The 12,452-nt window shown below is 37.6% G+C and overlaps 1 protein-coding gene across 44 annotated transcripts in view; it reads right to left on the reverse strand.

Annotated features, from left to right (window-relative positions):
- Nrcam (neuronal cell adhesion molecule) overlaps positions 1–12,452 on the reverse strand; it is a 273,474-nt gene that overhangs the window by 20,061 nt on the left and 240,961 nt on the right. For 14 of the 44 annotated variants that reach the window (XM_047560508.1, XM_047560513.1, XM_047560523.1 and 11 more), the window contains 8 exons: positions 10,144–10,341; positions 9,976–10,046; positions 8,731–8,956; positions 7,873–7,988; positions 6,294–6,498; positions 3,884–4,006; positions 3,104–3,289; positions 2,191–2,226 (listed from right to left, as the gene is read on the reverse strand). In XM_047560508.1, coding sequence (XP_047416464.1) covers positions 2,191–2,226; positions 3,104–3,289; positions 3,884–4,006; positions 6,294–6,498; positions 7,873–7,988; positions 8,731–8,956; positions 9,976–10,046; positions 10,144–10,341 — 1,161 coding nt within the window. The remainder of the gene's footprint in view (positions 1–2,190; positions 2,227–3,103; positions 3,290–3,883; positions 4,007–6,293; positions 6,499–7,872; positions 7,989–8,730; positions 8,957–9,975; positions 10,047–10,143; positions 10,342–12,452) is intronic. The other 30 variants (XM_047560529.1, XM_047560520.1, XM_047560528.1 and 27 more) reach the window with 3 other exon arrangements.

Here is a 12,452-nt window from a genome sequence, read left to right on the forward strand (position 1 = left end):
GGGAAATAGAGATGAGGATAGAATTCCTATGTATTGAAAAAAATATTTTAGGGAAGAAAAACTCAGAATCACAAATTGTGCCTGAGCAGTTTAAATCTTACCATCATTTTTTGTACATAACACTTAATTACTGCTATATTATTAAAAGAAACAATATTGAAAGTAAGGTCAGATTTAGCTTTTTCTTCTTAAACATTATTCTTCCTCTTAGCTGAGATCCTGATTTTATATTGGGGACTTAATGACCTTGTTCTATAATCATAAATAATTCACAGTTCAATGCAGTAACATCAAATAGTAAAACCCCAACTCCCTAACTTATCTATCTATCTATCTATCTATCTATCTATCTATCTATCTATCTATCTATCTATCTATCCTTCTATCTATCTATCTATTTATCTACCTACCTATCTACCTACCTACCTACCTACCTACCTACCTATCTATAGTACTGGGGACTGAACCCAAGGGGGCTTTAGCATTGAGCTACATTCCCAACCTTTTTTTTTTTTTTCCAATTTTGAGATAGGGTCTCACTAAGTTGCTTAGGGCCTTGCTAAACTGCTGAGGCTGACCTCGAGCTTATGATCCTCCTGTCTCAGCCTACTGAGTACTTGGAATTGTAGGCATGCACCACTGTCCCTGGTTTCAAACTCTTAATAAAGATTTATTTTAGTTTTAGTTTATTAAAATGGGGGTGGTGGTGTTTTTTCCCCTGTGAAATTTATATCATTTTTTTTTTCGATGCTGGGGATCGAACCCAGGGCCTTGTGCTTGCAAGACAAGCACTCTACCAACCGAGCTATTTCCCCAGCCCTATATCATTTTTGAATATGACAAGTCAATGGAAAATTCAGACATGCTTTGCAGGTGGTCCTGTTGATGCATTTTCTCTGATGCAAGGCCATAGCACAAAGAAGCCCAGCTTTTGCAGGAGGGCTTCAATTATAGTTAGAAAGGAATAAATTATTACAAAACAATCAATGCTTTTAATAGATACCTAATCCTGGAATAGAAGCATACATATAAAATAGAATAAACTTACATTTTTCTACGATATTATAGGAATTCTGAATTTTTACGACTTTGTCCTTTACAGTCTATAAACATGAATACAACATTATTAAGATCACTGAGAACAGTTACAGTTCTATTCAAACTCTCCAAAATCTATCTGACACACATTTATAATTTACCAAGGGTCTGAATGTGAGCAAATTTCTAAGGAAAAAGAAGAAATATATCCAACCTAAGCTCACAAGGGTTGAGCAATTGTGGGCCAAACTCTTATTGCTCTTGGTCTTCTTTCCTTTACTCCTATTTGTACTCATTTTGTCTGCTCCATGCCTGGGAAGAGCCCCAATTGTGGGTACCTTACTTGAAACCTCTGCCTGGCAGCAGGGACTCTGCTGCTCTCCAAGAGCTGAGCCAACAGTTAGGGGCCAAAGGTGGAGATCTTTGGTACTACCATAGGTGAAAGACATACTACATGCAGCTAATCAAGCACCATTCCCCAACAAGTCATTCTGACACAGAGAGCTATCAGACAATAAAGGAGAAGAACAGGAATCCACTCAGAATTGTTTCTATGCCTCAGAAAGGGGAGACTTAAGCAGTTTGGTGAAGACAGGATGGAGTAACACAGTTGAGCAGAGCATGCAGGCTGACTGGAAGACTCACTTGTAAGCCACCCAGTGACAGACAGTCCCCAACCAGTGGGAGGGTGTTCTAAGCAGACAGTGTTGTGTCATGCCAGTCCAGTGTACACTGTGTCTATGAGGAGTGCAGCTAAGTCAGATTGCAACAGGAAGCTCAGCTGATCTAATCCCTCACAGGTTGTTTCACCACCGGACTAACAAGTCTAAACCCCTGCTATATGACATGGCCCTATTTGTCTGTGACAAATCCACAGTTTTGGTCCTGTCTGATCCAGCCAAAATCATATTGTGAAAAGTTAAGATTAGGATGTGCACCAGTTGAGAAAAAAATTGGGGGAGAATTTAATATGTGGCTTTCTACTTATAAAAATGACTAGAAATTAATTTTAAAGCCATGATCACCCAAGATCTTCTCCTTTTGGTCGTTCCAAGCATATTTTTATTTTCTTTTTTACTCATGCTGCACTTCCCCACATTTAACATTGCAAATTTCACACATGTATAAAGTCATGCAGATGAGTTATTTTACCTTTGCCTGCACCTACATCAGGTGGAAGAATACCAGCTTCAATGAAGGGAAACAGAAATAGGACACTATATAGTTAGATGTAACACACCCACAAGCATGTATAGATACAAAAAAACACTTATAAAAAGCTAACGCATGCAGGAAGGATGAAGTGTACCACATCAGGTATAGGGGACAAAACTATGTTGGTGTCCCCAAACTTACCCAGTATGCAAATCTACACATTACTTTATGTGCATTATTCATACTTGTTAGTATCTAAGAGGCCTTACTCTATTTTGAGCCAATTTTTGGATAAAAATGTTAATCTCTTTTGCAATAGAATATAATCAATTGGATAATCCTTAAGCATTTTTATACTTTAGAGACATGCAAAACCTGAAAATCTTTTACAATATTTTTGATCATTTTCAATAAATCTAAATTTTTCAGAATAACTTTTAAAATAATGAAAGGACATTTTGATTCCTTTTCTACAAAATTTCATGGGGCTATTTTGCTTTCTCTTTACCAGATGACATGCCAAAATACTAAGTCCTTGCACAAACACAAAATAAATGGACTAATAACTGTCTTGATATCTTACTAGAAAAACTAAATCAATATGTGGACTAGTAAATTAATTCCAGTGAATCAGGATTAGAACTAGAATTGCATATATACAGGCATCCATGTCAGTGTGTGTATATATGTATTATATGTATGAATACATAAGTGCATGTGTGCATAGAAAGTTGCATTCAGGAAAAAAAACATTGCCTTGATTTTACTATATGTTGGAATGAGAAATTACAAGTGTTTGTATTAATTAGATAAAATGGATACTCTATGGTAAGCAGGAAAGAGAAAGCATAAACTGAAGTTAAAGATTTTTATTCCATGATACTTATAATTATATGGATTTTATACATACCCATCTTACCTTCATCTGTAGTTGTCATTGCTTCCTCTGTAATTTGACTTCCCGATCCTGCTGATGTTTGTGCATACAAATAAAATTTATACCGAGTGCTAAAATTTAAATTTTTTAAAGTCCAGCGTGTCTTGTTGGCAGGAATTTTTAAATCTATCAGAGGGCCTAATTCGTGAGTACTGTTAACTGTCAATAAGAAATAACAAACAAGTGCATTTCCCGTTAATTGTACAGAATAATTATTTTAAATAATTGTGTCAAGCAAAAATGTCAAACCTGGTTTACAATGTCTTTCATAATCTACTCATTCTTTGCCTAACACAAATAAGTAATAATTCTTATAGCTTCTATAATGTTATACTGGGTAAAATAGTATAATATAATACAATATAACATGAAAATATGTGTTCTTTTGGTTTATAAACTAGCAGAATTTTATGGTTGAATCATTAATAACATGTTTACTCTGTGTTTTTGCAGGTGGAGTCATTTATTGTTATATTCACAGATAATGACTACCTAAATCTAATTACTGGAACCACCGCCCTCCCACCCCCACCAATCCCACCCTCAGAAATCTGTTTTATTCCACCAACTACTTAATTTTTCATAACATATACATAATTTTTCTTTAAAAAGTAAGATTTGATGTTACTTCTGTAACAATACTTGAAGGTACATGTATACATTCTACAGATATTTAAAAAACTTACATTTTAAGATAACAGTTAAATATTTTTGGAACACATATTTCTCCTTTCCCTCCTCTTAATAACTTACTTGGCTGAAATTTTAAGGTGTATTCAGTCAAAATGCCATTTGGGTGACTTGGCGGATCCCATTCCAAAGTGAGAGAGTCCCGTGTGGGATTAACAATCTTCAAAGATGAAGGAGAACTGGGGACTTTTTAATGAGAACATACAGTCAATTCAAAAGTATTAAACACTTCAATGTATAACAAAATAACATATTTTCATGTTTACATAGTAGATCAAGGTTTTGGTTTTCAGTATCCTCTGCTTGATTCAGTTGAAAATACATCAATACAAACCTGTGCCAGGAACCTATTTATTCTCTTCTTTTTCTCTTACCATTTCCCATTAAATTTGCAAAAAACATTCTCTCAAAATACATGATGACTGCCTTTATATAAACCAAAATCAAATATTTTTAAAGGACATAGTACTTGATTTATAGAGGGTGTGTTGCAGTAAAAGCAAACTGGTTACTATGCAAAACTGACTTTACCAGATCTCCAAGGGGAAGCAGCAGAGTTCTGGGTTATTAAAGACTGTTTTCCCCAACAAAATCAGGTGTCACCAAACAGGTGACACTCTGTCTGCTGAACTTTGGGCCCATGCCAACCTAGCCAGGTGCAGAGCCATTTTTACCCTGAGAGCTCACAGTTGCCCAGGATTTGGTGCTCATGGACAAAAGCCCCAAGGCTGGTACTCCCCTGGAAAAGGCCTGATGGATGTTGAGTTTTCTGTAGCAGAGACTGTCAAATCACCAGAGGAAACATCCTGGTCTTTTATTTATTCCTCATGGTGGGTGATGGCTGGTGGCACCTCTACCTCCTGATGGCTGCCTTCCCTACAAAAGCATTAATGGCTCCTCCCTCTCCTTATTCTAGGCAGAAACCAAAGTCGATCTGAACTTCTCTCTCTGCCTCATTTCTATCATCTCCTGAGACACTAATTTCTGGCAACTTTACCTCCTTAACTTCAACCATATCCATGCCCTCCTCTCCTCTTCTTTGCCACTTCCCCTCCTTTGCCTAGGTCTATCTAAACCATGCCTGGTATATAGTTACAAGCTTCTAAGCTCTTCAAATAAATAAGTGGTTCTTAACTTTCGGGGATCACAGAGCCCTTTGACAATCTGATTATAGTCATAAACTCTCCCTAGAAAAATATACATATATTTTGCATATAGTTTCAGGAGGCTCATGGAACTCCTTATAAGCCTACATTGTCTCCCTGAGGGATTATAGTCTGCAGGCTAAGAGCCTCTGAACCAGTTTCACATTCAGAGCATCTCAAACCATGCATGATGTGGGACCTCCCTCGCTGATCTCCTTTTCTTTTCACTTATGAGCATACAATTTGCAGTTTCCTGTAGGAGCTCTACTATTCCAGATCTTTGTGTCAGTCACATCACTTCCTTTCTTCTTTATCCTTTAAACCTCTAATTGTTTGTTTTATGCCACCTTCCCCTGAACCATCCAAAGGATAGTGTGGGGCCTCAGAGGTGAAAACCTTGGGTGGAAGGAGCACTTCCTCTCAAAGGGGCAGTGAGATCAAGGACAAGCAATTGTGGGATGGGAGCTGGGGACTCAGAGGCTGTTGGGCAGCTGCCACATCATAAGCCCTCAACCAGGAGCCGAGACAGTGTGCATTTGAGAACTGATTTTATCAAAAATATTAAGGTATTCACGGAAGCTATCTGGCTCCTTGTTATGTCTGACTCGATGAAAAATTCAAAATAGGTCAAGCCCATTTTAGTGCCTTTTTGGATTACTCCCCTTCTTAGTACATGGTCTCACCCACTAGGGTCCCACAATCTTCTTGCCCAAAACTTCTTCTTGCCTTCTCCTCCGTCCACACACATGTGATTTTCCTTTGCTGCTCCCCTGCAGTGGCTCATACTTGCAGGAGCTTTTAACTTTTCCTTTTTCTTTCCAACTCACTTGGTCAAGACTTCCAATCTTCTAATTCAGCTTAACTTCATAATAAATTATGAAAATGCACTGAGAAAGAAGCTATAGAAGTCAACCACAACTCTTAGAAATAATTTGCTTTCTCAACATTTTTTTTTTTTTAAGTATCACATTTGGGTCTCATGCTTTTCTGATGAGGCCACTGAGATTTAGAATGTGCCTCAGGTCAGAAAGTTAATGATCCAAATAATCATCAAATTAGCAAGTTTTCAGATAGTGTAAGCAGTGGAGAAAAAATTTAAGTGAATGGAAAGGGCCGTTTAGGGCAGCAATGGTTCTGGAACCTACCATGAACCTGAGGCCGCATAATCATCTGAGTGATTTTACCACCTTCTGTGTGTGCTGTGTTCATCTTTAGGAAAATCACATTTGGCTTCCAGAATATACTTTACTTGGAGGCCCTACTGTCAGGCAAGACCTCTCAGGCCAGGCCATATGTTCCTGGGTCTCAGAGACACATCCCCTCCATACCTCCTTCTGGAGTAGTAAAGAGTCTGTCGGGGCTGGCCGGGCCCTCCCCTTTCCCATTGACCACGCGGACGTTCAGAGTGTAGTGGCTGAAGGGCTCTAGTCCAGGCAGCATGCCATGAGTCTTGCTGCCTTGGAAGGTGAGGATCTTTTTCTCAATGTGACGTCTGTTTCTTTTGGATGAACTCTGTGCCTTCCAATAGTAAATCTGAAATGGCAAAACAAAAATCAGGGATGTACAAGGGAGCAAACAAGATTCCTCATGCTCACAAAACTAAAACTTGTTTTCCCAGAAAATTCCTGAGGTGCATTTTGTAAAAAAACTAGTAGCAAAACTGATGGATACTGATACTGAGTCAAGAGGAATAGAAGTCCACAGATAATGAGGAAATTAAATTAAAACTATCTGAGAAAGCCAGGCCATACTATTTTGTTAGAGGAGTATAAATGAAATAAATGAAATAGCATGAGACTAGTAAGGTTCTCTCCAGAACATGAGGCAAATGGAAAGACAATAAGAATGATTTAAGTCTTTTAATTGTATAACATATTCTGAAACTAAAATTACTAGCCAAAGTTTAGGTGTTTTTCTATAGTTAATACATATTCACGTACAATCATTTAGTTTAACCCTAAAAATCACAGTGAGGTTTTTATTATTTTTAACAATGCAGATGAGTTTCTGGGTTACTGAGCGACTTTCTCAAAGCCACAGGGGACCCTCTATTGGAAGTTTAGGGTTTTGCTACCTGGCCAAGCTATATCACTTAAAAAAGGCTTATCGTTTAATATTAAATTATAGACATAGGTTATGGAGAAATGGATAAATAAAGTGTTAACTTTGCTCACAAATACAGAATTGTTGTTTATTAAGTTATCCAATTTTTCTTAGGAATTTAAAGGCATTTTTCAAGACAAGTCAACATATACAATACAGAATTTAGCCAATGTTAGGTAGGTAAAGACAAATATAATGCAGTACAAAAAGTGGCCTCTAGGAACCAGTGTTAACAACTCAACGGTGTGTGTGTGTGTGTGTGTGTGTGTGTGTATGTGTGTGTGTAGTTCTTTGGTTGCCTATCAATCTCTTGAATCAGTTTTCCTAGTGTTCCAAGTACAAATATAGCTGATGTTCCTAAGAATTACACAGTTGGGTCTACATGATCTTAAAATAAAATCTGAATTATTTTTTTCAATGCCTAAATTATTATCAGGATAACTGTGTGTATTCAACACATGTGCTTCATATTACTTTGAAATGAACATACAGTTCAGTATGTTCTAGTTCTTTAAAAATTACTTTTTCTCATTTTGTACACATATTGTTTAGTTGACACAACATTAGATCATCTATGGAAAAAAATGGAGAAAATTTTTTTCTCTTTGGAAGAGTGATATTTGGTGTTAATTCTAGCTGGGGTCTTGTGGCCTTTCTGAGGCAATAAACAAACTGGCTCTTGAGTTCACCAGCTCTTGAGAAGATGAACCAAATAATTCCAATCTTACACAGTGTGTGTGACAAGTGGCATTTGCCAATATTTCGTTACTAAGGAGAGAACATGAAATGTCTCCCTTCACTTGCCCGATAGCCTTGTAGGTGTCCTCGGATACTTTTCAGAGGTACTGGATCCCAGTGCACCTCTGCCAAGGTGCTGTTCACCACATTCACACGTACATTCCCAGGAGCAACCATAGGGACTGGAGAAAAGACAGGGAAGGGAAATAGAAGTATCAGTGTTATTTTGAATTTCATGCAAAAATGTCTCTATCTCTAATAATTTTGATATGAAACATGTCCCAGCCTATTCTATAGGCTCTACAGAATCTTATTCTAAGGATTGTTAAGGATTGAAAGTTGAGTTTTTGGTTATCTTTATGAGGACAACTTTTTTTTGGAGGGGTGGTGGTAGCGGGGATTAAACTCAGGGGCACTCAACCACTGAGCCACACCCCCAGCCCTATTTTGTATTTTATTTAGAGACAGGGTCTCACTGAGTTGCTTAGCACCTTGCTTTTGCTGAGGCTGGCTTTGAGCTCAAGATGCTCCTGCCTTAGCTTCTGGAGCTGCTGGGATTACAGGTGTGTGCCACCAGGCCCAGAGATAACTTTTTTTTTTAATAAAGTAATCCCTTTCTCACATTCTGAACCTCTATTGTGTATGTGTGTGTGTGTGTGTGTGTGTGTGTGTGTGTGTCTGGGGATCAAAGCCAGGGCCTTGCACATGCTAGACAAGTGCTCTACCACTGAGGTACAGATAGCCCCAGCCCTGAGCCTCATATTTCTTATACAGCAAGCTGCTTAAATTCGGAGAAATTAAGCGAAATAATTGCCACCTCCCTCCTTTGCAAATCTAAGCACTTCTGGAAATGGCCTTGGTTTACAACTTGATAGGTTTCTTTGACTAGGGAAGAGTAAAAAGGAAATGGCAGGAGACACTTACGGTCTTCTCCAGAATGTCCCATGACTACAGCTGGCTCTGGAGCAAAGCCCACATCATTCAGGGCCTGAACTTTTATCAAGTATGGGACAAAGGTTGGTGTGCCGGAGACAATGTATTTGGAGACATTTGCCACCACCACAGAAGTCCATTCATCATCACCATCTTTCTGGCGCCAGCTCACTTTGTACTGAAGGCCTGGCCCGTTAGATTCAAAGCCATTCAGGGGCTAGAAGAAAAGTCAAATAACCTGAGCTTATAAAAAAGATCGACTGCATGACCTTTTATGGGAACAACAAATCCAATTCCCAGACTTAAAGTGAGCCTTGAAACACTGAAATAGAAGCCATTAACCATTGTCTCCAGGGAACCTCTTCTTTTTTTTCATTTGTGATGAGATTCAAAACTTGTTTGGGATCAACATTTCAAAGGTTGTAAATTACTATCTTAAAGCAGTAAATACCACATAAACCTTTCAAAGTCTGGCAGCATAGCCAAGGGTGGGTAAGTCTTAAAGCATTTCAGTTTCTAGATTTCTTTACACATTCCTGTTTGTGTGATAGTACATCATTGCCTGTTACTTGAAGACTGAAACATATGAACTGTTTCCCTGTTTATTAAAAAAAGGTCGCATGTCATGCTATCATACAAAAATATATATGTGTGTATATATATGTATATATGTGTGTGTGTGTGTGTATATATATAAGTATGTACACATTTGTATACATGTAAGTATACATGCATGGATCTAAGGTTTAAGAATTATATAAGTTAATGTATGTTAATTTTCCAAAACCAAAAAATACATGTAAGTCAAATAATTATTACTACTACTACTAATAAATTGACTACTGGCAACGACTTGATGCTTGCGCTCCACGTAGTTCTCTTACTAAAATGATAATAGCAGCTACTATTTTTGAACACATTATGTGTTAGGCATTATTGTAGATTTTTTACATGTATTAATTCCTTTAATCTAATGCAGTTGCTTCTGTTGTTATTTTCATCGTACAGATGCCTAACAGATGTTCAACAACTGGTTTAAGATCACACTATAAGTAGCAGAGCTGGGATTTGCACCCATTTGTTTTGGCTTCAGGGATCAAACTTTTTACTACATAATAATGCCTCTTAAATAAAGATGAAAGAATGAGATGGGATTTTAATGCAGACATTATTTTAAATTAACTTTTTCTTTTCACTCTAAAAAGACTAAGGAAAGTTGAAAGCTTCATAGCTCACCTTCCAAGTAATCACCAGATTATCAGGTTCCGAACCCAGTCCTTCCACAGCTGTGGGATTTTTATCTGGTTCTAGAAGTTAAGCAGCCACATATGTGTAAGCTTTGGTCATTTGCAAAGAGTGGAAAACTTCTGTATTCTATTTCATATTCCTGACGTCCCACCCTACCTGTGGCTTTTGTCAGATACTGTTCGGAAGCCTCGCTGGGCAAGCTCCTCCCGATACTGTTCACTGCCATCACTCGGAAGGAGTAGTTCACATAAGGAGACAGTGTCAGCTGGGCTGTGGTCTGTGTTCCAGAAACTTCAGTTTGGTGGTGCCACAGTCCTGCCTCATGCATTGCATCCTCATATTCAATGATGAATTCTGGCCACAACACACACACACCACAAACACAAGACAGTGAGTTCAGTCAACCTAGGGATAGGTTGTAGCCATAATGACCAGGGCAATGAAGAGTAGCCAAACATGGATTAGCTTTCTTTCAAGAAAAATTCCACTAGAATATTTTTATTTTAGAGTTCTTTCATTATCCTCAATACTAAAGTGCACTCAAAAATATCCAGTATTCTTTCTCTAGTATGCTGAATTTAGTTAAAACTATTTAGAACTGATCCATATATTCCAAGGAAAAGTTTAAAATATATGGAAAGATGATCAATTTTTCATAATAGAAGCAATTAAAATAAATACAGTAAGATGCTACTTTTTACTAAACAGATTGACTGCAATCAAAGGCTTAATACATCTTGTTGACTGCCACAGAGGAAAAGAAGCATTCTCAGACTTCATGGGAAGTGTAAATTGCTACAACTTCTATATAGGACAATTTAGAAAATCTAACAATATTTAATGCATCTACTCAGAGAAATTGCACTTCTATCAATTTATTTTGAATAAATGTGTTCATGCACGAAGATACATGAAAAAGAATTCACATTGCAACACTGCTTACACCTGAAACAATCTATTTGCAAACAAGCTAAATATCCATCAGTAGGTCATTGATTAAAAACAAGTATGGTCCATCCACACAGTGGAATATTCCACATGATATAAATTAGTGAGGCTGCTTCATATGTACTAAAACAATGATTTCCAAACATATTAAATGAAACCAAGCATGGTATAGAAGAGTGTGTGTTGCATGCTGCATTTGCATAAAAGAACATTTCACTAAGCCATGTGCACTTGGATATATTTGCATCACCTCTCAGAGGATAGACACTGATAATATTGGTGTGGCCAGAGGAGCTGGCAGTCAGGAGCAGGAGGAAGATACACTTTTCAGTTCAAAGCCTCTATAGTTACTAAAACATTGTGGTATGTATATGATTACTCTAGTAAAAATGGTTATTTACACATTTATTGATTGACTACTATGTATGCCAAGTATCATGATGTGAACTGCAAATACAAAAATGAACTAGAAATACTATAAATGTTACAGTGGTCTAAAGTTAAGTCCTTAGAATTCTTTCAGTCCACATTCCTTTGCTGGTGGTCTCCAGTCCCCTCAAGGGATGACTTCTACAATTAGATCTGCAGCCCAGATCTCTCTCCTGAACCACAGAATTAAATATCCAATCTCTACTCAACAACTCTACTTGGGTGTCTATTATAGCGTTAAACTGGTATGAGCGATCTTCTTCCCTGACTGGTAGCGACAACTCAAGTCAAAACCTTAGAGTCCTTCTTGGCTCCTCTTCTCCTTTCACACTTTCAAGAGTCTTCTTGGGTTGTACCATTAAAGTATATCCAAAATCTGACCATTATTCCACTTCTATCCCTCTCACCATCATTTCAAGCCATCATCATTTCTCCTGTGTGAATAATCATATAACCTCCTAATTTGGTAATTCTCAAAACTTCTTCAGCTCATGGTATACTTGGTGTCTCAGTAATTTTATTTCAGTTTCCTTTGATCAAAAGAAATACTTGCTGTTTTCATGTATTAAGTAGTTAGATCCATGCAGTTTAATATGTATTTATGCCTTAACAATTTAAAACACGACTTCCCAAACATTATAAACACACTGGACACCACCACCCTCATTTCCTGTTCCATAGTGATTCTTTCACATGGCACTTGCTTTTTACCACAGAAAATGCTTTCCTGAGATGTGGCATCATCACAATATGACAAAGCAACATAAGGTTGAAAAAATAAACCACCTCAAGCTAATTTCACATGGTGCCTGACAGATGTCAGTCACTGTGCTTTTTATTTTTAATTTTTGGTATTGGAGATTGAACCCAGGGGTGCTTTACCACTGAGACCTTTTCATTGTTTTTTTCTTGAGACAGGGTCTTGTTAAGTTGCTTAGGGCCTTGCTAATTTGCTGAGGCTGGCCTTGAACTTGCAAGACCTCAGTCTACCAAGTTTTTACGATTACAGGCATGTGCCACAGTGCCCGGCTTGTCACTGTGTTTTTTAAACTTCAAATCTTTAATTAACTTAATGTACCCCTGTGAAT

The sequence above is a fragment of the Sciurus carolinensis genome, chromosome 8, assembly GCF_902686445.1.
Source record: "Sciurus carolinensis chromosome 8, mSciCar1.2, whole genome shotgun sequence".
In the NCBI taxonomy this organism is placed as follows: domain Eukaryota; kingdom Metazoa; phylum Chordata; class Mammalia; order Rodentia; family Sciuridae; genus Sciurus; species Sciurus carolinensis.